The sequence below is a fragment of the Mustela putorius genome, unplaced genomic scaffold, assembly GCF_011764305.1.
Source record: "Mustela putorius furo isolate JIRA1106 unplaced genomic scaffold, ASM1176430v1.1 tig00000596_pilon_pilon_pilon, whole genome shotgun sequence".
Taxonomy (NCBI): Eukaryota; Metazoa; Chordata; class Mammalia; order Carnivora; family Mustelidae; genus Mustela; species Mustela putorius.
The window spans coordinates 12330205-12355146 of record NW_025421428.1 but is presented as its reverse complement, the minus strand read 5'-3'; the positions used below and the strand labels follow the sequence as shown (position 1 = coordinate 12355146).

The 24942-nt window shown below is 49.3% G+C and overlaps 1 protein-coding gene across 17 annotated transcripts in view; it reads left to right on the top strand.

The window, feature by feature from the left end:
* RAPGEF1 (Rap guanine nucleotide exchange factor 1) overlaps positions 1-24942 on the top strand; it is a 134268-nt gene that overhangs the window by 53340 nt on the left and 55986 nt on the right. For 11 of the 17 annotated variants that reach the window (XM_045082628.1, XM_045082630.1, XM_004757074.3 and 8 more), the window contains exons 2-5: positions 14008-14147; positions 14740-14853; positions 19482-19660; positions 24074-24230. In XM_045082628.1, coding sequence (XP_044938563.1) covers positions 14008-14147; positions 14740-14853; positions 19482-19660; positions 24074-24230 — 590 coding nt within the window. Of the gene's footprint in view, positions 1-439; positions 2763-9448; positions 9606-14007; positions 14148-14739; positions 14854-19481; positions 19661-24073; positions 24231-24942 lie in introns of those variants that run through there. The other 6 variants (XM_045082629.1, XM_045082633.1, XM_004757080.3 and 3 more) reach the window with 3 other exon arrangements.

The window sequence follows — 24942 nt, the reverse complement described above, 5'->3', positions numbered from 1 at the left end:
TGTGGTCCGCAGAGACTCCTGTGGCCATTTCCAAGTCGGCACCTGTTTGCTGACTCTGATGCTTTTTGTGGGTCCCTGCATGAAAGGAAGCCTGGAGTTGTTCCTGTAAGCCGAGCCCAGCCCTTCCTCCTGCCCTGAGGAGCAGGCAGGGCTGTCTTTCAAGGCCGCTGGGCCTCAGAGCCCTTCCACAGCCCCCCACCCCACCCCCACCGCCCGTCCTCCTGCTGAATGGCTCTGCAAGCGGCTTGAGCAGCTGAAAAGCCGCTGCGTTTGCTGGTCAAGTCTCCTTTGTGGGACTCCTCATCTGTGTCCTGACGGAGGACTTTTCCCAGCGCGCCCCCCCCCCCCCCCCCCCGCGGGGATTAGGAGGTGCTCCCTGGAGGGAGGAGCTGTGTCTTGGTCTTTCTTGACCCTGGCTCTTTGCACATATTTGGCGTGTAGAGATGGAGGGAGTGCATGAGGGAGGGGTGAACGGGATGCCCGGGGGCTGCTGTGGGCTGTGGGGGGGGGCACCCTGTTTCCCCAGGTGACAGGGGAGGGGACGGACTCTCCAGGCGGCCCTTGGCCTTTCACTTTCTTCCTTCTCTGCCCAGTAAGCACCTCTTACAGTATCCCAGGGGCTGCTGGGGCCCGTGGCTCGCCTCTCCTCCCCCTGCTGCCTGGGAAAGAAAGAAAGAGCATACTTGCTGACAAATGAAAATTTTTTCCTCTGGAGGTCCAGAAGGTAGCCTGACAAATAATGGGTTCTTTGGATCCCTGAGCAGGGCCAAGTGCACTGAGGCCGGCCCAGGCACCTCAGCCTGCACTGTTGCGGGGCCCCTGCCTGAGCCCTGTCACCGTGGCCCAGCCCCAAATACACGGGCCTTCCTGCCCCAACTTGGGCTGCTTTGCTGGTGACATGATGTGAAAAAATATGCTGTGAGGCCCTGGAGGAGCATTGTTTGAATTCTGAACTGGCACCGGTCCCAACGTGCAAGTTCCTCTGAGGGACAGAGGCGGCTCCAGACAGCTCCACCCCAGGGACAGAGGTCAGGGCGGACTCCGCTTCTTCCTGTGGTCGTGAGCCTGGACCGTGCTCTGCTTTGGCCCTGTCTGCTTTCTGCTGGTGCGGGGGTGGGGGGGGGCTCACTCAGAATGCACCGTTACTCCGCCCCGGCTCCGTCCCCCACTCCCCACTCTCTCTTGCTCTCTGTGACTCTCATCTCTAGAAATAAAACTCTGGAGAAAGGGACAAATTTGCATCTAGGGATGTCTATAGAGTCTGTGGCTTTAAGAATATCTAGGCCACTCTGTCAAATAAATAAATAAAATCTTAAAAAAAAAGAAAGAAAGAGGAAGGAAGGAAGGAAAGAAGAAAGGAAGAAACAAAGAAAGGAAGGAAGAAAGAAAGAAAAGAAAAAAGAATCTCTAGGCCATTGGCTTTAAGAATCTCTAGGCCACTTTATCTGTCAAATAAATAAATAAAATCTTAAAAATAAAGAAAGAAAGGAAGGAAAGAAAGAAAAGAAAAGAAAAGAGAATCTATCTCTAGGCCATTGCCAAACGGTGATGAGAAAAAAATACTTTCTTGGGAGGAGATGTTGAGGCCTCCCTGCGCGGGCTGACCTTGAACACTCACCACAGGAGCCAGTGCGCTGGGGGTTGCCTCGGCTGTGCTGTGTGCTGTGTGCTGTGGCTGTGCTGTGTGCTGTGTGCTGTGCGTGCTGCCTGTGGGGTTGGGGGATGGTGCTGGGGCCCTGGGACTTGGTTTCCTCATGTGTCTAAGGGCAGTGAAAGCCCTTTCCTTGCAGTGTTAGTGTGAGGGTAGGGGTGACCGCGGGCTCCCTGCACAGTGCTCGGCCTATAGCGGGTGTTTGAAGCGAGAGCTGCTGATGGCGCCTCACCAGGAGAGAAGCAGTTCTCAAGCTGGAGGCTCCGCTTTCCTCTCCTCTGGAATACTTGTCGATATTTGATGAATGTTTGCTAAAAGGAGTAAGTCTTGGGGAAACTTCCGTGTGTGGATTTGTTCGGATCCCTCTGCAACGGTGTGCGCGAGGGGCTGTGGGCCTCTGAAGGGCTTTGCTTTTTTCTCTGAGGGAGAAGAGATGCTGCAGGAGGGCTTTGGGCAGCGAGGCGGTGGAACAGGACTTGACCCTTTACAGGGTCGCCCTGGTTACTGGGTGGAAAAGACTAGAAAGGCAAGGAGCAGGGGTTCTTGGACAGCTGTGGTGGCGGGTTAGGCACAGAGTGGCTGTGGTTTGGGTCAGGGTGTCAGTGCTGCCACTCGCCGCAGTGGTGAGACTTGGGATGGACGGCTGAGGCGGGATGGATGTGTGGAGTTGGCTGCAGGACTGGAAGGTGGGTGTGAGCTAAAGAACAGAGTCAGAAATTTTGACCTGAGCCGCTGGAAGAGTAAACTTTCCTGTTTCACCAGGATGTAGTGGCAGCAGGTTTGGGAGGGAGTCTCGGGCAAAGTTTTGTGCTTGTGCTGCCTGATCTTGACATCCAGGACAATGACCAGGAGCTTGTGTGTAGGAAGAGACCACTCTCACCTCCAAGGTGCCGACCTCTTCTCTGCGCCGGGCTCTGGGGTTCCCATCTGGCTTCCTGGCGTCCTGTGTCTTCTCTGTGCCACCGGTGTGCTCACGTGGATGCCTCCAGCCTCCATCTGCCTCCTTGACTCAGACTCCTCCATCCAACTGGTGAAACCAAGTTCCCCGGCGTCTCTGCAGAGGAGAGTTCCTCTGTCCCCATCCAGGGCCTGATCCAGATGAGAGGCTCAGGTATTTGTCGAGCTTGAATATTGTCTATTTCTTAGACCAACCTCATGTATAGGTGCTGTTATTATCTTACAAAATACATCGATTCAACTCTTGGTTAAAAGCGAACTGTAGGACACAGATGTATGTACATTTAGTTCTTTGAATTTTCCATACAATAAGGGAAAGGAAATTAGAAAACACTTATTTACTGGTGATTTAAGATCATAAAAATATTTGTATAGGTTCTTTTATTATTTTTATGAAGATGAAACGGAAACTTCCTAAGATATCCATAGATTCTTCCTGAGATATGTGGTGTCGAGTTACTTGGGAAGACACTAATTCTGGGTTAAACATGTTTGTTTGTTCCAGCGACTAGGATTTCCTTGAATTGTTACATGATCTGTCAATCTGACCCATGTAAACATCAAATGGACCCTTTTAAAACAACTTTAGATCCTTGTGTCTACTTTCTTCCAGGTTTTTATTGATGTGTACCAGCAGTCAGGAAGGTACATCTGGCATGCAGCTTCAAGACTTTTCACAAGTCTAACACAAGAATGCAAGCAGCTCCGGTCAAGAAATAGACTAGGGCGCCTGGGGGGCTCAGCTGGTTAAGCATTCGACTTTTGGTTTCAGCTCAGGTCACTATCTCAGGGTTGTTAGATCAAGCCCTACGTCAGGTTCCAAGCTCAGCGTGGGGTCTCCCTGAGATTCTCTCTCTCCCTCTGCCCTTCCACGTGTACACGCATGTGCAGTCTCTCTCTAAAAAAAAATAATAAATCTTAAAAAAAAAAAAACAAAAAAAGAAATAGGCCATAGCTCCCTCCTGCCCCCTGCAGCTTACTCCCCCACCCCAAGCATAACTGCTATCTTCACTTCTAAAATCATAGATTAATTTGGCTTGTTTTTGTATTTGTATAAATGGAATCATACAAAAATGTACTTTTTTGTGTGTGTCTTCTTTCTACATTTGTAGGAAGCACCCGTGTTTCTGTGTGTAGGTGTAGGTTACGCGTTCTTACTGCTGCATAGTGTTCCACACGTGCAGGGGTCTGTGTCGGCGGGCATTCGGGTCTTGCTGCTTTGCATATTCCGGTACCTGTCTTCTGGTGACTTCACAAGGGCACACACCTGGGAGTGGGATGGTGGGGCCCCCGGGGAAATGGGTGTCAGATGCCTTCCAGATTCTCTGTCTCCGCGGCGGCGGTGCACACCACCCTTTGCTCGCCATCCTCCTTAGTGCTTAACGCTCTCCATTTCCTATTTTCTACTTTGATCTATTTATCTATTCTGTTTGATCTTTTTATGCATTCGAGTGTGTGTGTAATGGTATCGCTTTGTGGTTTTAATTGATTGTTTCTTGGTGCCTGTTGGAGTGGAGCACTTTGTCATCTGTCTCTTGGCCGTTTGGACATCATCTTCTGTGACGTGTCCGTTCCATGCTGAGTCTATTTTTCATCCTTACCGGGTATGTAAGAGAACCAGAACCAGTGGCTCTGTCAGATCTGAGCCCACATCCAAGGTGGAGCTTGGTCTCTTCCATCAGTAGCGGGCCCGGCCTCCTCTTGCACCCTGGCCCTTCTGCTTCTGCCCCGAGCCTCTCTCTTTGGCTCAGTCCCTGCTGGTCTGCCCCCAGCTCAGGCATCTGGATAGTATCTTACCTTTGACCTAACAATTCCATTTCTAGGGGCCCGTCTCATTATTGCAGGTGCCTAGAAAGGAAACATGAGCGTGTTCATCAATTTAGCATTGTTTTATCAATTTAGCATAACTTGAAGCAAAAGTTAAAAAACCATCAGCCAGGAGTTTGGTTAAATAGGTTTCAGCAGAACATTGTTCAACATTAGCTGTGCTCATGGGAAAAAATGCCCACAACATATTAAGTTGAAAAATATTTCAGCTCTGCCATATGGAGAGTTATGAGGGATTTTTCACTTTCTGCGTTATGTATTCTGTGTTTTTGCAAGGCTTGGATTTTTTTTTTAATTGTATCTATTTATTTGACAGAGAGATAGAGATCACAAGTAGGCAGAGCAGCAGAGAGAGAGAGAGAGGAAAGCAGGCTCCCCACCGAGCAGAGAGCCCGACACGGGGCTTGATTCCAGTACCCTGAGATCATGAGCTGAGCTGAACACAGAGGTTTAACTCAGGCGCCCCAGGGCTTGGATTTTTATAACAAGTTTTTTTAATTTTGTTGCTGGGGGATAAAATGATCTATGTACTGCTTCCAGCATCAGCCACAGCAGCTCAGAGTTACCTGTATAGATCGCCTGAATGCCTGGGTGATGCGAGCGACTTTCATGGCAGAAAGGCGGGTTTTGGTGTTGCAAGACTCTAAATAGTATTTTCCCTCTGTTTGAACATGAATAGTTCTATAGTAAGTAAGACAGAGGATCTTTTAATATGGAAATTGTTGGAAAAAATGAAACATCAGGTTGCTCCTAGGCTGTGGCTGTTTTTAGCTCAGGGTTGGCAGGGGTCTGGCCACGAGATCAGATAACAGTAATGGCCTCCATTTACTGAGCATTTGCTATAGGTCATGTCCATGGCTACGTGCTTGTCATAGAGGATCCTGTCCAGCCCTGAGGTTATGCTTTTCTGTAGGTGAGGAACCTGTGGCTTGGAGAGATACACAGTTTGCCCATGTCTGCTCCTGAGCTTGGGTTAGAACAGAGACGGCCAGACCCCAGAGCCCCTGTGTTGCCTGCCGTGGCCACTCAGCCCAAACTCTTGGCTTTAGCTTTTCTTTAGTCTGTAACATTTTAAATAAGTAATAATCTGAAATGATAGCTTTAAAAAAGTTCTTCCGGGGCCCCTGGGTGGCTCAGTGGGTTAAAGCCTCTGCCTTCGGCTCAGGTCATGATCCCAGGGTCCTGGGATTGAGCCCCGCATCTCTCTGCTCGGCAGGGAGCCTGCTTCCTCCTCTCTCTGCCTGCCTCTCTGCCTACTTGTGATCTCTGTCTGTCAAATAAATAAATAAAACCTTTAAATAAATAAAAACGTTCTTCCTGGGGCGCCTAGCTGGCTTAGTCTGTAGAGCATGTGATTCTTGATCTTGGGGTTGTGAGCTCGATCCCCATGTTGGGTGTAGAGATTACTTAAAAAAATAAAAGTCTTTAGGGGCACCTGGGTGGCTCAGTGGGTTAAGCCTCTGCCTTCTGCTCAAGTCATGGTCTCAGGGTCCTGGGATCGAGCCCTGCATTGGGCTCTCTGCTCAGTGGGGGGCCTGCTTCCTCCTCTCTCTGCCTGCCTCTCTGCCTGCTTGTGATCTCTGTCTGTCAAATAAATAAATAAAATCTTTAAAAAGAAAAAGTCTTTAAAAAGTTCTTTCTAATGTCCTCAAGCCACTTCTCCACTATAGTTGTTCTTTTTACATGTTTGGAAAATGGGGGAGTGTGGCTTGGGTAGGTAGTTTTAGAGGGAACTCGTGTAAGCGGACACATGGAGGTCCTTCCTGGTTGTGCCACGGTTCTGAACCCAGTACGCTGTAGGGAACAAGAAATTGATAGCCACGCTGTTTCTCAAGATCGGTTGCAGTAATTTTGGAACTGCCTCAAAGTGTTACCCACCCTGACCCTGACGTTGTGTTCCCTTATGTGGCTGATATTTAGAGACTGCCCTTATCCAGAGTGAAATTAAGCCGTGACAGAAACCGCTGCTAAGTTGGGATCCCAGCTGCTGCCACAAGTGACATTGGAAACGCCAGTTGATACATACATGTGTAGGCACCAGGCAGAGACTGTTGTTAGCCTTGACTGAGGAGCAAATTGAAAACCTGTGAATGAAATATTGGTCCCTGGCAGACTGCTCAGGAAAAAATTGGTGAGACTTTCGGGGCTTGGGGGTTTGTTGAGATTTGCTTCTGTGAGCAGGCTGCACGCCTCTCTTCCAGCCTGTGCTTCCTCTGACGTTCGTCTGACAGCTGGGTCAGCGTCCTGCCGTGGTTGCCCAAGAAAGTGCCTGCTCTTAGTAACACCGTGGCCGTTTATACAGAAATCATGAGGCTACGTAAGCCACCCTTCCTCTGGAAGAAATGACTAGCAGATTAGTCACTGGGAGTTTCTGACCTTCCGTGCTGTAAATGCCGCAATGAACAGTGGTCTGAGGCTCTGTTCTCTTAAATTTTCTCGGTGACCTTTGAAGCTGCTCTCAAAGATTTGATAAAGTACCATAAAATAGCAGCTTATGGCGTTTCCTTCTTGAGTGGAGGAGGGTTTTTTGTTTGCTTTGGTGAAGTAAGGCCATAAAGAAAGCAGACCAGAAAAAATTAAAAAATACAGTATATACTCTGTAGTTAAGCAGTCTGTTCACAGAGAGCGCTTGCATGTGTTCCAGGAGCAGGTATGAGAATGTTCATAGCAGTGTTGTTTCTAGAAGCTGGAAACAGCCCCGTGTCCATGGAAAGTGAAAGCGTGTACATATATTCCAGTGTGCTTAGATTCAGACCTACCTCTGAGTGAAAAAGCAAAAACATGAGAATATGTACAGTATATTTCCATTTATGTAAAATTCACAAAGCTGTAAATTAAGCTATACTTATAAACTGTCAAAAAAAGTAAGTGCTGATAAACACAAAAATCAGAATCGTGGGGAGGAGGGGGTGCCTGGGGGCTCAGTTAGATGAGCAGCCAGCTCTTGGTTTCCACTCCGCTCATGATCTTAGGGTCATGGGATTAAGTCCTGCACTGAGCTCCATGCTTACGGCGGAGTCTGTTTGGGACTCATTCTCTTTTTCTCACTCTCTCTCACAAGTAAGTTAATCTTTTAAAAAAAAAAAAATCAGAGTCACAGTTACCCGTTTTGGGGTCGAAAGGTGTGATCATGAAGGGGCATGTGGTAGCATCAGTGGACTTGAAAACTTTCTGCCTCTAGAGCCATGTTGTCTGATATAGCAGCCACCATCTCAAGTACTCAGTAGACATAGGGGCCATCATGTGGGACGGTGCAGATACAGAACATTTCCATCATTGCTGAAAGTTCTGTTTGATAGGCCAGGTCAGTGGATGGATGCGTTTAATTCTAAGGGCTGTGTGTGTGGAATTTTTCAAAATTTTGTTTTAATTTCAGTATGAGAAGATCTCTAAAAACGCACGTGTACAAAATCGGAAGTGTAACTAAGTAAGAAGTCAGGGACTAATAAGAGAGTGGTTGATGAAGCGACATGAGACCCCCGCAGTGTGGGAGCTTGGCTTTGGCCTCTCGGCCAGGTGATTGATACACTTGAGGGACTCAAGAAGAGGGACAGGAAGTGGGTGTGTGCACGTGTGCGTGTCTGGTGCCGTTGGCAAGATTACCCTAGCAGAGACGTCACCCGTTGCTTCCTCCCGCCCCGCCAGCTCCGGTCATTATAGTACTCTGTCAGCTCGCAGATGCAGTTTGCGTGACCTTGCAGGCCACCCGAAATCCGTGTTGTTGACCCATTGTTTCAAGGAAAAGATGACAAGCAGCCTCCCAGTCAGAATCTGTCCTAGTTAGTGCTGTCTTCTATTTCCAGAGTTGAGGAGGTCCGTCACCATTACGAAGAACCAGCTTTCTCCACTTGATTTAACACCTTGAGTGTTAAAGGTCCATCTTTCTAGGCTATTAAATACTCCCAGGAGAGACATTTATTGGTGGATGCAGTTCTTTCTTGAAATGCTGATAGGGATTGCCAGCTGTGCCTCAAGACGGACTAGAATTTCAGGCTGAGGTTGAGAAAGTGCTGTAAGACACTTCTTGCCTCCAGGAGGTGCCCTTGATTGCTTTTGGGTCCTGATCAGGGCTGGCTCCGTGAGTGCAGGAACCTGAGAGGTTTTTAGGGGCCCACTGTGCGTTGCTGTTCTGCCCGGTTGTGATGGCAGGTGGTGAATCTGGCCTGTTCATACAGCAGCTCAGGGTCACAGACGGGCAAAGCGGAAGTTGGCTCGGGCAGCCCAGGTCTCTGGAGGTCTTTGACCGGTGGAGAAACCATGCATCCTGCCTAGACTTCCCCATTTGTGTCTGCTTTTCTGGGTCTGCTTTCAGTCTTAGTTGCGTGGGTGGAAGTCCCACGGATTAGGACATTACTCTACCATCGCCCCTGGCTCGGGAACCGGCCTGGTTAGCACTGTGACAGTAGGGACATTGAGGCAGGCAGTGGAGACGTGCAGCCACAGAGGGAAACAGATTGAGACTTCCGGCCCATGCTAGAGGAAGAGGAGGATGGCATTTCTAAGGCCCTCAATTACTTAGAGTTGTTAAGTTAAAAAAGTTCAATGCTGCAGAATAACCTGATTGCTACGGGAGATGAGAATTCATCTTGAGTTTGGTCAGCCTCGCTGCCCCTTCCAGCTAGTCCCGTCTGGCCAGCTCCCAGCACGGAGGCACCATGTGCCCGGCACCTGGGTAAGACCCTCCCAGGCAGTGCCTCGCTTATTCTACATCACGTTGGCCATCTCAAGGACAGGGCCATCAGCCTTGTTTTCCAGAAAAAGGAACCTAAGACTTGGAAGGTGATTTTGAAGTATTTTAACCCAGATAGTCTGACTTGAGAGCTTACCCTTTTAACTCCTGCGTGTATGATCGGACCGGTGACATCATTCTGAAGTATGAAGAAGGAGGCACAGACTGTATGGGGGGCGCACCTGCTTGGGGAGAAGAGGCAAGGTACAGGAGGACGGAGGAGCCGCACCATGCCGGTCCCCGCTGTGACTCCCAGGGATGACTGTGACGTGTAAGGGCAGCTGCCGAGAACCCCTCCTTACACTGTACTGAGCTGTTCCGTGTGCGGGGAGAGGTGCACCAGCTTCCTGTGGATCTCTCTACACCTTTGGGGTCCAAGAAGGGCTTCCTGCCAGCAGACAGCTACAAAACCGTGTTTGGCTTGCCCGCATATGAACGAAGGTCAGGCTCTGGCTTTTCTCTTTGGTCCAGAGTGCAGTGGGCTTCTAGATAGTTGGTAAAGACCAGGTAGTTTACCTGATCCTGCCTGCCACCTGGAAAGTCTTTGTCTCTCTGAAGCCACAGGCAGTAACAGACATGGTGACAGACCTGTAGCACAAGGTTCTATGTCATTTATTTGGAAGGGTGTTTTAATAGTAAACCGTTGGAAAAATGGAAAGGGGGGGGTGCCTGGGACACCTGGGTGGCTCAGTCAGTTAAGCATCTGCCTTTGGCTCAGGTCATGATCCCAGGGTCCTCAGATCAAGTCTGAGGGTTCTCTGCTTGGTGGGGAGTCTGCTTCTCCTTCTCCATCTGCTTGTGTGCTTGCTCGGTCTCTCTCTCTCTCTGATGTTTAAGTAAAATCTTTAAAATCAAAAAGGGGCGGTGCCTTGTAGTTTTAAAACTACAAAGCATTTATTTTTCTATTGCATAGGATCATGTTCTGTCCCCTAATTTTCAACTACTTTCAAATATTTTCTGTGAATTTCAGGTAGTATCAAAAGAAGCGGTCTGTTTTGTGGGATAGTTCCTGATTGGTTGGTTGAATGTTTACTGAGCATCTTCTATGGGCCTGGTACCATGTTAGCACGGGGGATGCAGGCATGCACAGCTATGGTCCTCAGGTGAGTTTGCATTCTTGTGAGGAGACAGGCACATAAATAAATCACTTAATAAGATGGTTTCAGACCTGGACAGCACTGAGGTAAATGGTGAGGTGAAGGAAGTACTCAGTGGGTTTTTGCTTTTTATAAAAACAGCTTCATTGAGATATAATTCACATATACAGTTGGCTCAAAGTGTGGAATTACGTGTGTGTGTGTGTGTGTGTGTGTGTAGTAATTTACTGGGGTTTGGTACAACTGTCACCAGATTCTAATTTTAGAACATTTATGTCTGCCCCAGAAGAAAACTCATTAGCAACCTCTCTCCTTCCCTCTCCCATTCCCTCATTCTTAGCCACGAACCTACTTTCTGTCCCTATAAATTTGCCTATTCTGGACATTTCAAATCAATGGAAGATCCTTCAAGTGGTCTTTTGTGACTGGCTTCTCTCACTTTGCATAATTTTATCAAATTTGTCTATGTTGTAGCAGGTCTCAGGATTTCATTTCTTTTTATTGCCAGGCAATACTCTGTTGTATGGGTATGCCACATTTTATGTGTTTGTTCATGGACATTTGAGTTATTTCCATCTGTCGAATCTTATGAGTAATGCTCCTGTGACCTTTTGTGTACGAATCACGTGGATGTGTATTTTCATTTCTCTTGGGCATATGCCTAGGAATAGAATTGCTGGGTCGTCCGGTAACCGTGTTTGATCTTATGAGGAACTGCCAGATATTTTCCATAGCTGCTGCCCCATTTTACATTTCCAGCAGGAGTGTAGGAGGGTTCCAGCTCCCCAGCCATCACACGCTTGGTTACTACGTGTCTTTTACTCTGCACCGTGGGTTTGAAGGAGTAACTTGTGTCGGTTTCGGCATTTCCCTGATTTCTAATGATGTTGAGCATCTTTTTGTATGGTCATTCCTCATTTGTGTATCTTATTCGGAGAAATGGTTTTTGAAGTCCCTGGGTCATTTTTAATTGGATTATTTGTCTTTTGTTGTTGAATTGTAAGAGTTTTCTTACAATTGTTTTCTCTATGCAGGGCCTTATCAGGTGTAGGAGTGCAAACATCTTCTCCCATTCTGTAGTTTGTCTGTTCGTTTTCTTGTGGTATCATTTGCAGCACAAATGTTTTAATTGATAGGTAATATCCTGTTAGTTTCAGGTGTACAACTTAATGATTTGATATTCGTAGGTGCAAAACAGCGACCCGGTAAGTCTAGTTTAAATTTTACCTTTCAGTGAAGTCCAATTCATTTGATTTTTCTTTTGTCACTTGTGCTTTTGGCATTCTAAGAAACCATCACCAAATCAAAGGTCACAAAAAGTTTATCCCTAGGTTTTATTCTAAAAGTTAATAGTTTTAACACTTACATTCAGGTCTTTGATCCATTTCGAATTAATTTTTGTATATGGTGTGAGGTAAGAGCCCAGATTCGTTCTCGTTCTTTTGTATGTGAAATGTCCAGTTGTGCCTGCATCACTTGTTGAAAAGAACATTCATTCCTCCATTGGATAGCCTGCATCCTTGTTAAGAATTGATTGGCCGTAGACACGTGGCCAATTTATTCTGGACTCTCAATTCTATTCCATTATTCTATATGCCTGTCCTTATGTGAGTACCATGCTATCTTGATTACTATAACTTCTGAATAGGAAGTTTTAAAGTCAGGAAGATGAGTCTTCTCATTTTATTCTTTTTTCCACATTGTTTTGGCTATTCTGTGTCTCTTATATTTCCATGCTTATTTTAGGATTAGATTATCATTTTCTGCAAAAAGCCATCTGGGATTCTCCAAGGGATTATATTGAATCTGTAGATCAGTTTGGGGAATATTGACATTTTAATACTAGTCTTAATTCGTGAACGCGGTATGCTTTTGCATTTATTTAGATTGTCTTTCTTTCCACCATGTTTTATAGTTTTTAGTGTGCATCTTGCACTTTTTGTGTTAAATTTATGCCTAGCATTTTATTCTTTCTTTTTTCTTCAAGATTTTATTTATTTATTTATTTGACAAACAGAGATCTCAAATAGGCAGAGGGGCAGGCAGAGAGAGAGAGAGAAGAGGAAGCAGGCTCTCTGCTGAGCAGAGAGCCCCATGTGGGGCTCGATCCCAGGACCCTGGGATCATGACCTGAGCTGAAGACAGAGGCTTTAACCCACTGAGCCACCCAGGTGCCCCTAAGTATTTTATTCTTTTTGATGATATTGTCAGCGGGAACTCTTTGTTTTTGTTTTGTTTTTGTCAAAGTGTAATTGATACACAGTGTTACATTGGTTGCAGGTGTAGGACACAGTAAGCCAGCATCTCCACATGTTAGGCTGGGCTTACCACAAGTGTAGCTACTATCTGTCCCTGGACAGCGCTGGTACAATATCATTGTTATGTTCCCTATGCTGTACTTCTAACTCCAATGATTTATTCGCTCCGTAACTGGAAACCTGTGTCTCCCACTCCCTTTCTCCCATTTTGTCCGTCTTCCCAACCCCTTCCCTCTGCAACCATCATTTCCCTGTAGTATAAATGGAAGCTTTTTTGAAGATCTTATTTTATTTTATTTGTTTATTTATTTTTGAAAGACCCTTGAGAGAGTGTTTAAAAATTTTATTTGACTGAGAGAGTGTGTGTACACAAGCAAGGGGAGCAGCAGAGGAAGAGGGGGAAGCAGGCTCCCCATGGAGCAAGGAACCCAATGCAGGCTCGATCCCAGGACTCTGGGATCATGACTGAGCCGAAGGCAGACTCTTAACTGACTGAGCCACCCAGGCACCCCAAGATCTTATTTATTTATTTTAGAGAGAGAGGGAGAAAGAGAACCCCGTGTAGACTCCACACTGTGTGGGGAGCCTTCCATGGGGCTCTGTCTCACGACCCTGAAGATCATGACCTGAGCCAAAATCAAGAGTTGGGCACTTAACCAGCTGAGCTACTCAGGTGCCCCTAAATGGAAGCTTGGTAAAATTTCATTTTGGAACATTCATTTCTACTGTACAGAAACCCAACAGACTTTTGTATATTGATCCTGTGGTTTATTAGTGCTAATAGTTTTTTAGTGAATTGCTTGGGATTTTCCATACACAGGGTCATCTACAAATAGTTTTATGTCCTCCTTCCCAAGCTAGACGACTTTTGTTAGGTACTGGAGTACGATACTGAGTAAGAATGGTGAGAATGGGCACGCTGGGCTTGTTCCTGACCTTGGAGAGAAACCGTCCAGTCTCGCACTCTGTTCCGGGGGTTTGGGCACCTCAGTGCTGTTTCAGTCTCTAGTGCCGACTCTGAGGCCGTGCCTGTGACACTTGCTGCTGTTCCCTAAACCAACAGAAACGAGGACGTTGACTCAAAACCTCAAAAGGAGGTTGACTCAAAAATGTATGACTTTCATTCCAGTTCCTACATTCTGCACATCCATGATTCTGCTTTGGTATTCTTGCTTCTTAGCCAGTTCCCTTAGACTCAGCTCATCAGACAGAGTAAAGAGGATGCTGGAATACTGGCAGATTCTTTTTCCATAGCCATTCTGACTGCCTTTGACTTCCACAATTCTGAACAGCCTAATTTAGATGGAAATTGCAGAAATTAAAACACGTGAGCAGAAGTGTTTCAGTAGATCCGTCTTTCCTTTCCTTTGTAACTAAACAGCCAGGGAAGAAGATTTGTCTAGGGACGATGCTCATTTCTGCGGAAGGTCCGCGGAGCACAGCTTCTTCCTACCCTGCTTCTAACCATTCACCCCTCCTTGTTTCCAGACTCCCAGCGCTCCCATCTCTCCTCCTTCACCATGAAGCTGAAGGACAAATTCCACTCACCCAAAATCAAGAGGACGCCGTCCAAGAAGGGAAAACCAGCCGAGGCGTCTGTGAAAACCCCGGAGAAGCCCGTGAGCAAAGTAAGCCGACTCTCTCTAGGTGTTCCTCCCGGCCTTCGCCTCCTTCGAGCAGTAGGAGTTTGTGCTGTTTTTAAGTTCATTCCCTGGGGATTCAGCTTTCCGTGCCAAACACCTGCTCCATACCTACTCCACAGCGTTCGTGCTGCCAGGCAGGGACGGCCAGCGTCCTTGCGCAGTGTGAGCCTGTAGGATGGTGAGTGTTTGTCCTGTTAATCAGAGTCGAGCTCAGTCGGCTAGAACAGTTCCCCTCTTCCAGATGTGTCATCCTCTGGGCACGTAAAACAGCTCGGCCCACCGTGTCTACACCCCGTGGTGCTGCCTCCCTGCCCCAGATGGCCCCGTGTTGCCCTACACACGCACACTTAGAGGGAGGCGTGTGACGTCCAGAACATCCTTCATTAGGCTTCAGGGCCCATGCTCTGAAACATGCCAAATTCTTAAAGCCCGGCCAAGGATGTCCTCAAGCACTGGCAACCTGAGCAGGGCTGGCTGGGCCGGCCGTGTCGGAACAGCGGTAGACGTTCACCTCCCCCCCTGCAGCCTCAAATGGCCATTTCAAGCTCTGTAGGAATCCAGGTTTCCTCTCTTCCAGGAGGCAACAGACAGATTTCTACCAGAGGGCTACCCTCTCCCCTTGGATCTGGAGCAGCAGGCAGTAGAATTTATGTCCACCAGTGCTGTGGCTTCCAGGTCTCAGAGGCAGAAGGTCAGTGTGACGCTAAGAACAATTGGGTTTGCCTTGCCTTCTACTGCAGAATCCTGGGCCGTGGTTTTGGGGCTGGAAGGAAAAAGCTACTGCAATATCCTTGTGTTCAGTTGGGTGGCAGCTGTGGGCTTCACTGTTCAGGAAACAGTCCAAGGGGCCTTGGGTGAAATGAAGTTGATCCAAGCCCCTGTGGTCTTTGGAGAGAGCTCAGCATTCCGTGACGAAAGCTTGGGGGTCCTTTCTGGGGTTTTTTGGGTATACTGCTTGGGTCCGGCGGGTTCTGGGGGAGGTGGGTGAGTCTCAGCTCTTCAGACCCGCTCTTCTTTCCTTGAGCTGCTCAGGGAATGGGACTCATTAGGGAGGAGCGTCTGCTGGGACAGGCGCCGGGTTACACATGTGCGAGACTGTGTGCGGTGAGAACCACAGAACCAAGTACTGAGGACCGGGGACACCTTTTGTGCTGCTAACATTTGTCCAGACTTGCCTGAGCCCCCCTGCTCGGTGCTTTGCACTTATTCTCTCACTGAACACTCACAGCGACCCTGGGAGGTGGAAACTTACCTTGCAGAAGTGGAAACCGAGGCTGTAGAGGTAGGAAGCCTTAGCCACTGTCGCGCAGGAAGAGGTAGTGGAGCTGAGGTGAGCTCGGGCCGCCTGACACCCTCGTCAGTGCTGGCGGGGCACCGCGCTTCCTCTTTATGAGAGCCGGAATTGATGTTGGGATGTCCTACAAATCCAGATGGCGACTCACACACGAAACAGAGAAGCAGAATTAACCGTAGTAATGTAAAATAAAAGGAAGCCCATAGACAAATGCATCCAAACACTCCGGTGCATGTCACACCTGCACTTGGACACCGCCGGCAGATGCTGCCCCATTACGTAGACACGTAGGCCTTGACTCGTGGAGTGTACCTATATTTTTGTTTTTGTTTTGACCAGAATATCGTAAAATTCTAGTTAAAAGTGGAGAACATTGAAGTCTGAAGTCCAAAAGTCTCTTGTTGAATAACCTTTTTCCCAAAGGAGGCTGAAGAAGGTCAAGTGTTGGTTGTGTGACAGATTGATGAAACCCTGGACCGCAGCAGAGTAGGAAAGTAGAAGACTTGGTGTGCAGCACAGTCATTTTCTGGTTCAGTCTGTTCAGCAACCTCTTGGAGCTGAGTTTGGTTAAAAAACAAACCAAAAACAACAACCCCAAGCAGTGTCCTTGGCTGGGTAGAGTAGCGCTGGCAGCCCGGGGTAGAGCGGCTGTGTCCTGCTGGTCCCCTCTGATAAGAGACTGTCACTCCACTCCGTTCTTGGAGCGGTTCCCCCTTTCTGCATCTCTCCAAGAGATGGCACAGGGGCACGTGAGTGTGAAAGTGTCCTTCACCCAGGGTGAGTTCCTGCAAATCCCAGGGGACATTGGCAGTGTCTAGAGACATTTTTGGTTGTCAGCACTAGGCTGGTAAAGCAGGTGCTGCTGGGTCTGGTGGGTAGAAGCCGGGGATGCTGGTGAACATCCCACACAGTCCAGCCCCCTGCAGCAGTGGGTTATCCCCTGCAAGATATCCATAACGCTGCGGCTGAGAGCCCGTCCTGTGGCAGGGGCTGTAGGTACAATCTTCACCCGGGGAAGAGAGTTCCTCCAGTTGTTGGTTGTCATCCTTTAAGAAGGGTTGAATCACCCTGCTCTGCCCCAAGTCAGCTGCCCAGGACTGTGAGTACACACCTGATTAGCAGAAGCCCACAGGCAGAAGTGGAAGTGTTGGCGAGTCTGCCAACACGTGTGAACTTACAAGATGCTGTTGGAGAAATCTGAAAATACTTTTGTCACTGGCTATCATCATTTTTGATTACTTACTAGCTCTCTTACCTCTTAGAGAATATTTCCATTTATGTTCTCATTTTAACCCCAGTTTATATGCATGGCATTCTGTGTTGATTTTATTTTTACTTTTTTTAAACTAGATTCTACACCCAATGTGGGGCTTGAACTCATGACCCTGAGATCATGAGTCGCATGCCCTACTGCCCGGGCCAGCTGGGCGCCCCAGCATTCCCTGTTTAAATACCGGGGAACTGCAGCTCAGGAGGTCACAGATTCGGATTCATCTGCAGCTTCCCGGAGGTCTCTCTTTGCCCAGGCCCTGTCCTGGGTGATTCTACACGCTGTCCTGTTTACTCCTCACTGTAACTATGTGCAAAAGCTTCTTTATTGCTCATATACAGAGTCTGGGCTCTGGCCCAAGTTTTCTCCATCAAAATCTGGTTTTATTTTATGAACTACTTCCACGTGCTTTCTCACTCACTGCCCCACATCAGGCTCTGTAGGTCACCCAGGTTAGGGATTAGCCTCCCTGTTTTGCAGATGAGCCTGAAGCCAGTGGACCTCAAGCCCAGTGGTGGCTTCGGGTCTAGGCCCTCCCCCAGCACCATGACCCTCAGGCAGTTGCCGGGTTTGTGGACGGACAGTGGCGTCATCCCCCAGAGCAGGAGGGGATGCCCCGGTACAGCCAGGTGACATCAGCGGAGCCAAGGCTTTGGGTTCCCAGCTCTAGCACGAGCTCCGTCCGGGAGTCTCCCTGTAAACTCTCTGACCGCTGGCTGCGTTTGCGAGGCGCGGAGCTGTTCAGAAGCGGAGGGGCTGCGGGCGGACCCTGCTCGGAGGCCGATGGTTCTGGGAGCACAGCTGGCTGGATGCCCAGCGGGTGGGACCTGACGCTGCTAAGTTGTCAGCTCCCTTAGCAGGAGTGCGGCACAGGCTGGCGCTTCAGTGGCTCATTTGATCTCTGCAAAGCACCGGAAGATTCTTTGTGCTCAGAAGTGCCCTCCTGCCCCTTTTGGGTGCCCCCATCTCCAGATCAGCCCCTTTCTCCCTGGCAAACCTGACGACACATTTTCTCATGATGTTTGCTGCCTCCTCCTCATCTTTCACCATCCCTGGCCCCGGACATGTCCTGCTGTGCTGAGATGGGCAGGGCTGAGGCCAGGGCCCTCTAGCCAGACTGGCCAGCAGGGGTTTCAGTCACACTGCTGTCTGGGTGTGATTCCTTCATAGTCATGTCCTTCCTGGCCCCGGCGGGCAGTGGCAGAGCAGAAAGCTCCTATCTCCATGAGGTCCATGAGGTGGGAAACAAGAGCCTGAATTCTTGGAAACATACAGTGAATAAATGTGTCCGATTGTTAAAAAAAGAAAAAAAGAAAAGGTGAGGGTAAAGTGGCCAGTGATGGGGGTGGGGAAGGGGTGCCCCTCCCCTTAGAAAACATCATCCTTGGGGTCTACAGACCACCTTTGGGGAAGTGCCCCACTGAGGGTGGAAGTTGCCTCACCGAAGAAGCTGTTTACTTCTTGATCCCATTTGTCTATTTGTCTTTTGATATTCCCATTCATTAAACATGGCAACTTAAATAAATTGACACTGACATTCGCCATCGTTTAAGAAGAGAGCTAGTGTTCCGAATCATAATTACTTCTTGTTATATGTGATTCATCTATTTACAGATTATTGTTTAAATCAGCTTTTTCTAGGATGTTCTTCTTGCCCTTAGTTGCTTTTATTAATGTAGTCACTGGACGCCAAAGAGCCCACAGGTGGCAGTTTTCCTCCTATACAGCCGTCGTAATTTGCACTGAACATGTAACCCGTTTCACTCGGCTAGGGCTTCTGTTTTCTAGACGGCCCTGATCTCCCTTCCCTGCCAGCCAGCCGGGACCTGGGTTGCTGACATTAGGGCCAATAGAGAGGGAGGCTGGGGAAAGGAACCGAGGTGCGTGTGTGCCCACTGACTGTGGACTCGAGGTATCCTGTAGTCGTAGAGAAAAGATTTGGGCATGAGAATTTGAATGCTGGTTAGCGTAGGGCTCTGTATGTGGTTTTCCTCTTCGCTGGGCTTTCTGCAGGAGCAGAGGGGCCGAGTGCTGTTCGCGTCTGCCGCCCGGGCAGCGCCTGTGTCACCGTTCGCGTCTGCCGCCCGGGCAGCGCCTGTGTCACCGCCGCCTGCTCAGACTCCTTTGCCTTTTCACCTCAGCGCGTCCGCCCCTTCTAACCCCGGGCTTTCTAGACCCTTTGAGAGAGCCGCGTCATGTCCTCGAGAGGGGGCTGTCTCTTTGGGTTGAATGTGGGACTCCAGTGAGGGGTCCTGGGAAGACGGGTTTTGAACACAAATGCCTCTGCCCATCTTGCATAGTCCCTCAGGTCTTTGAAAGGCCTGGGACCTCTGGATTTGATTTACTGGATAGATAAGCACCGGGAGGAGATCTAACTGTTGGTTCTCTAAGCTTCTACAGCTGTGAGCAAATTAGTCCTCCCTACACGTAATGAGATGAGTGGCGATATCTCAGTGAGGTAGAGCAGGAGAAGCCATTTTTAAGACCTCAGGCCATGTCAGTCTGTACTGGGGAGGGAATGCAGGAGGATCTCGGTGAACTTTCTTGGGGCAAGCTCCCTTTTCCTTCCTTCAAGCCTAGCCTCTGTATCCTGATTGCAATCCTTAGAAGGTGATTTGGCTTGGTTTCTGCAGCAAGAAGCCTTTTCTGTTTGCACCAGTGTCAAGCTAGTTTATAGGAAATCATACTTTATTTTTCTCAAAATAGCTCCCTTTAATCTCTCTCCTCCCTCCTTATGCTTAACATTTCCTTTCAGAACCTGAGCTGGCTGGAAGAGAAAGAGAAGGAAGTTGTTAGTGCCTTGCGCTACTTTAAGACCATTGTGGACAAAATGGCTATTGATAAGAAGGTCCTGGAGATGCTTCCAGGGTCAGCCAGCAAGGTGCTGGAGGCCATCTTACCGCTGGTGCAGAGCGATCCTCGAACTCAGCACAGGTAAGTTGCGCCAAAGTCCTTGGCTGTGTCAGAGCGAGGGAGGCCTACGGGCGTCTTGGTGTGGGGACACTTCAAACTCCAGGCTTCTGGGGATTGGGGAGAATGTTGGGAGGGAAAGGGGGCCCTCTCCCCGCCCTCCACAGCTATGACTTGATGCTCTCCCAAGGTTGAGGTGGTTGTGGCTCATGAGGCCTTGACACTGAGGGAGATCTCTTGCCTTGGGAGGGATGTAGCCGCAGGTAAGTGTGTGGTGGTTTCTTTGCCTCGCGTCATTGGCAGTAATCACGCTGAGACTTGGACACGACACATAGCTAGTACCCTTCCTTGGGTTTATGGGAGCATGAAATCTTACTAATACCTAGCCTGGTAGAAACCTCGACTGCTTAGCTGCTTAGGCCAAAAGAGAGAAGAATCCCATTTGAGCATGGATTCATGAGACATTCCATTGTGTCAAGCTAGGATCTCCTAGACAGCGCCCGGAGCCCCTGGAAGCCAGGTGGGTGGCGTGGAGTCTGCCTTCTTCCCAAGGAGCTTTCGTGGAGGAACGCTTCTCCTGCTAGAGGGCATTTTCCTCTTAAAGGATGGGAGCAGCTTGCTCCCGTCTCTGTTGTTAGGAAAGGAATATTAAATGTGATCGTATGTGAGAGCCTCACAGGCGCTTTTCCTTTGAGAGGCTGTCAGGATGCCTGCTGGCTTTGTTTCTTTTCTGGTACCTGCTCAGGATCAACGCATCTCTGTTTTCAGCTCCTTGAGATGGTTTCCTGTTCATAGAGCCCAGTGAGACTGAGCTTTTATGAACCCCTTTCAGAACTTGGTAGTTTCTTCTTCTGGGAGATAGTGCAAACAGTGTCTTTATTTCCAAGAAGCTCTCTGCCCTGGGGCTTCGGCCCTGGGGTCCCAGCTGCCCCCTGCAGATTATACTCCTCGGGCCAGCTGGTGGCAGAGAAAACATTGGTATGGCTTTGCCTTCCTGCTATTCTCACTTCTCCAGGCCTTGCTGCTGTCCCCGAGGAGGAGCCTGAGGGTCTCGGCATGCCCTGCTCAGTTGCCACACACACACACACACACACACACACACCCACAGTGCTTTGTGTGCTGGCCTCCAGACCGAGGACTGTGTCTCCCTGGTAGTGAGCCCCGTGCCCAGCTCATAGAGGGCCCCACACGGCTCTCCTCTGAGGCAGTAGATGGCTTCGCTTTCTATGCCCTGTTCTCCTGCACCTCTACCCGTGAGGTGGTCCCTACCACGGGAGAGTTAGAATCCTGTGGAAAAAATCAACTTTCCCACAGGTGATAAGGTGCTAATTTTATGGTACCAAATGGAAGGTCTGTTGGGATTTGAAAGAGGGAGAGTTAGAGGAGAGCCCGTGGTCCAGTGGAACTTGCCAGAGCAGGAGATGCTGGGGCAGGGCCTGAAGGAAAGGTAGGAATTGGACAGGCCTTCGGGGCAGGGGAGCAGGAAAGGCAAGGGCCTGAGGCTGGTGGGCACAGGTAGGAGACACGGCAGTCGTGTAGAGCACAGCATGGCCACTCTGGGGCCTGACCGAGGGGCTGTGGGCAATCGGGGCTCAGGCGTTGAGCCTCTCCGGGGGGGTCGAGCGAACCGTGCTGAGCGTGTGCGGCTGCTGGGGCTGTTGCTCCTGGACCCGGGCGGTTCCCTTCTGGACGCGCCAACACGGGAGGAATGGATCAAGCGATGGCACGCTGGTTTGGAGGCTTTTTTTTTTTTTTTTTTGGTCTATGGGGATTTTTGTAGGTATTTTGTAATTGACGAACTAGTGATAAAATGTCTAGAACCATTTCCTAGAGGGAAGCAAACGCCTGGATGTGGCGTGATAAGCGAGGACTTTCCTCAGGTAGTCCTGGGCTGATCCCACTTCCAGGACTTTTCCTCCTGAAATTCTTGTAAAACCAACTGATATTTTTCTTGGTCGCCTTGATAGCTCCTCTTCGAAGTTTCCTCTTCGATTTCTTCCGTCCTGTCATTCCTCTCAGTGCAGTTTATAACCTGAGAACGTGCTTTCCTGGCTTCTTCCCCGAGCTTTCTCTGTGGGGCGGGTCCTAGCTGGCAGGGTCTCGGTCGCCCTCCCCTAGGGCGCTGGGACAGTGGTGGACCAACCTTGGAACAGGTCCCTGGGCCGCTGAGTGAGAGCAGCGCCCGGAGGCTTCTCCCGCGCGGTGGGGCGTCCGGATCGGTGCTGGCCTTCAGTGTGCGTGGCTCCGCTCTGTTTCCGAAGTAGACTGGCCGCGGGTCCACTGGACATGGTCACAGTCCAGGAACCCCCTTTCTGAGTATCTTAGCCCCTAACACAGGAATATTCTGCTTCCAAGGTAACACAGTTGCCAGATTCGTCAGATGCTTTCAGGGAAGTGTTGCCATTCGGTGCAGCTAGAAGTTGTTACGGAAGAGTGTCTCTCTACGGAAGAGTGTCTCTCTACGGAAGAGTGTCTCTCTACGGAAGAGTGTCTCTCTGCCTCCTTTTCGGCTTATCCTGGCCAGTAGTTCAGCAGTGTGGTTGGTGCTTTGGTGGGATTCCCCCAGGGGCGCTTTGGCAGAAGGCGGCAGTCTTTGTTCACAGAGCCCTCACCTGGCCCTGCCTGAAGCGAGGAGGAGTGCTGGCTGTGCACGCGCGCGCACACGCACACACACACACACACCCCACCCCCGCAGGATGCTGCCACCTCATGTCCCACCCCAGGGAAGACTGAGTTCTCGTCTCCCTCCCACCACCCTCCTTCCCAAGAGAGTGGGTCCAGCAAACACTTGTTACTCCTGTTATTCTGTGAGGCAGCCAAGCCCCGGCTCTCTCGGGCCCTTTGGTAAACTGTTCTCGGTCCTGATGGGACCCGAGGAGCTGCCTTTCATTCTTTCTGGCTGTTGGGTTTCTCCTGTTGGAACATGCACCGAGTGGAATGCGGGGCCAGATGGAAGTTGTCGTTTGATACCGACCTCGCCAGAGCCTTGTTCGGTTCAGGTTTTTGTTTGAAATAGCTTTGTTTTTACAACCTGTTTGGGGTTTTTTGGTTTTGGGTTTGTTTTTTGTGGGTTTTTTTTGTTTTTTTTTTTTTTGAGATTTTATTTATTTATTTGAGAGTGTAAGCACGGGGGGGGGGGTAGGAGGTGGGCAGGGAAGAGGAGAAGCAGGGAGCCCGACGCGGGGCTGGATCCCAGGACCCTGGGGTCATGACCGGAGCCGAAGGCAGAAGCTTAACCTGCTGAGCCACCTGCGTGCACTTTTAGAACCTTTTAGAACCTGTTTTAATCATATCTTACAATATTGTATCTTTTTCTCAAAATTCTGTCTTTGGCTTCTAAATGTCTACCTCATTCTTTTTCTCCCCCTGCTGCTTTTTTAAGTGGAGAAAGGGGCCTCCCCCAAATCTTCCATAGTTTTGCTCTTCCTCTCTTATAATATATAATATTTAAAATGGAAAAATAATCCTTTCCATATTCCTAGAGAAAATTATCTTTAGTTACCTAAAAATGTGTAGGAGATCTGGGGTGCCTGGGTGGCTCAGTTGTTAAGCGTCTGCCTTTGGCTCAGGTCATGATCCCAGGGTTCTGGGGTCAAGCCCCGCAATGGACTCCCTGCTCGGCGGGGAGCCTGCTTCTCCCTCTCCCGCCCCCCCTGCTTGTGTTCCCTCTCTCGCTGTGTCTCTCTGTGTCAAGTAAATAAAAACTTTAAAAAAATGCGTAGGAGATCTAAAAAGTCTACATTGGGGCCTCCCCTCCCCAATCATTGAGGCGTCCAGGAGTCTCCGGGCCCTGCGCTCCATGTGAGGGCTAATCGCAGTGTGCAGTCGACGCCTCCCCCACCACGGGCCTCCTCGCCTCTCATCTGCCGTCTTGAAACGCTCTTAGTGCGCTGCTCTGGTGTGTCTGCCGCAGAGTAACTGCAGGGGTGATGGGGCTGAGCCCGGTGAGGGAGTTCTAGTGACGTACAGACCTGTCGGAGCTCGCGTCTAGAGGCCGCTGCAGTAACGGATCCTGCCTGTGGGCTCCTTGTGACACATTTAACGTGTTAGTCTGATGGAAAACAAGACTCCTACAGTGCTTTGACCAGTGATTAGCCGCGAGGAGGAGCGGAGGAGGGGGCGCTCTTTGACAGAGACCGGACTCTCTTGGGGTGTGAAGTTTGAAGTACAAAAACTCATGGTGGAATTTTCATATGTTCCATTTGGGAAGTGAAAAAATTTTATAACAGACTAGAACATCAAGCTCCGTATGGCATTTGTGGGATGTAAGGGCCTAGGTCCCCGGGGGTAGGGGGTGTTACTAAAAAGGGGGTGTGGCTCTTAAAGACAGATGGAGAAACATGCCCTCGTCCCCGAGGAACTGGATTAAACAGTTGCTTCAGGTGAGGGTCGCTTTAGACGTTTAATTTTCTTTACAAACTCTTCTCTGCCCCCCAGCTCAGCCCTCTCCTCCTGCCATAGCCGAGTGTACCAAAGTCTCGCCAACCTCATCCGTTGGTCTGACCAAGTGATGCTAGAAGGTGTGAACTCAGAAGATAAAGAGGCGGTGACAACCGTGAAGGGAGTCATCAAGGCTGTGCTGGACGGAGTAAAGGTAGGATGCAAGCGCCGGGTAGCCTCCCTGCTGGCGTCTGTCACACAAGACCTTGTTCCCGAACCAAACACCTTGGAACCACATCTCCCTGCATCTCCGGTGTGGGTGTACTGCTCTGTCCCATAGCCGTTCACTTCTCTCTGGTACAGATGGCTCACACAGCAATGTAAGTGCTAATGGAGTGCTCGTCTCCATAGCTGGAAAGGCTGCCGGAAGCAGTCAGACTTTATTGAGCACATATTAAATCTTCAGTGAGTCTTTATATTACAGCTCTGGCTGTGCGTGCTTGCTGGCTAGACAAAAGGCAGAGGAAATTGTTTTTGCAAAATTCTCAGCAAGTCAGTCACTATCTTTTCATGTTATAAGAACTTCTGGGATTCTTGTTAGAAAAGCGGGATTGAGATGAGTAAGAAGTGAAACTGTCTGGATTTGAAATCCTTGATGCAGTCTGTGACTTTACTAGCCAGGGAAGTCAGAAACAGCATGGTGGGAAATTGTGAATTACAGTTAAGGTGGGAGGTGAAGGCCGGAGAGGGTCTGGAATTGGGGTCCGTGGGACAAACTCTGATTTAGAGATAATAAGTCCTAGTGGGTGAGGAGCAAGGCAGGATATTAAGCATGAAGTGGGTGAGCGCCTTTGGGTCAGGATTAGGGCTGTGAGCAGTGGGAAAGTAGAGACCCTGCTATCTTGTGAGGCCATATTATGTAGTGG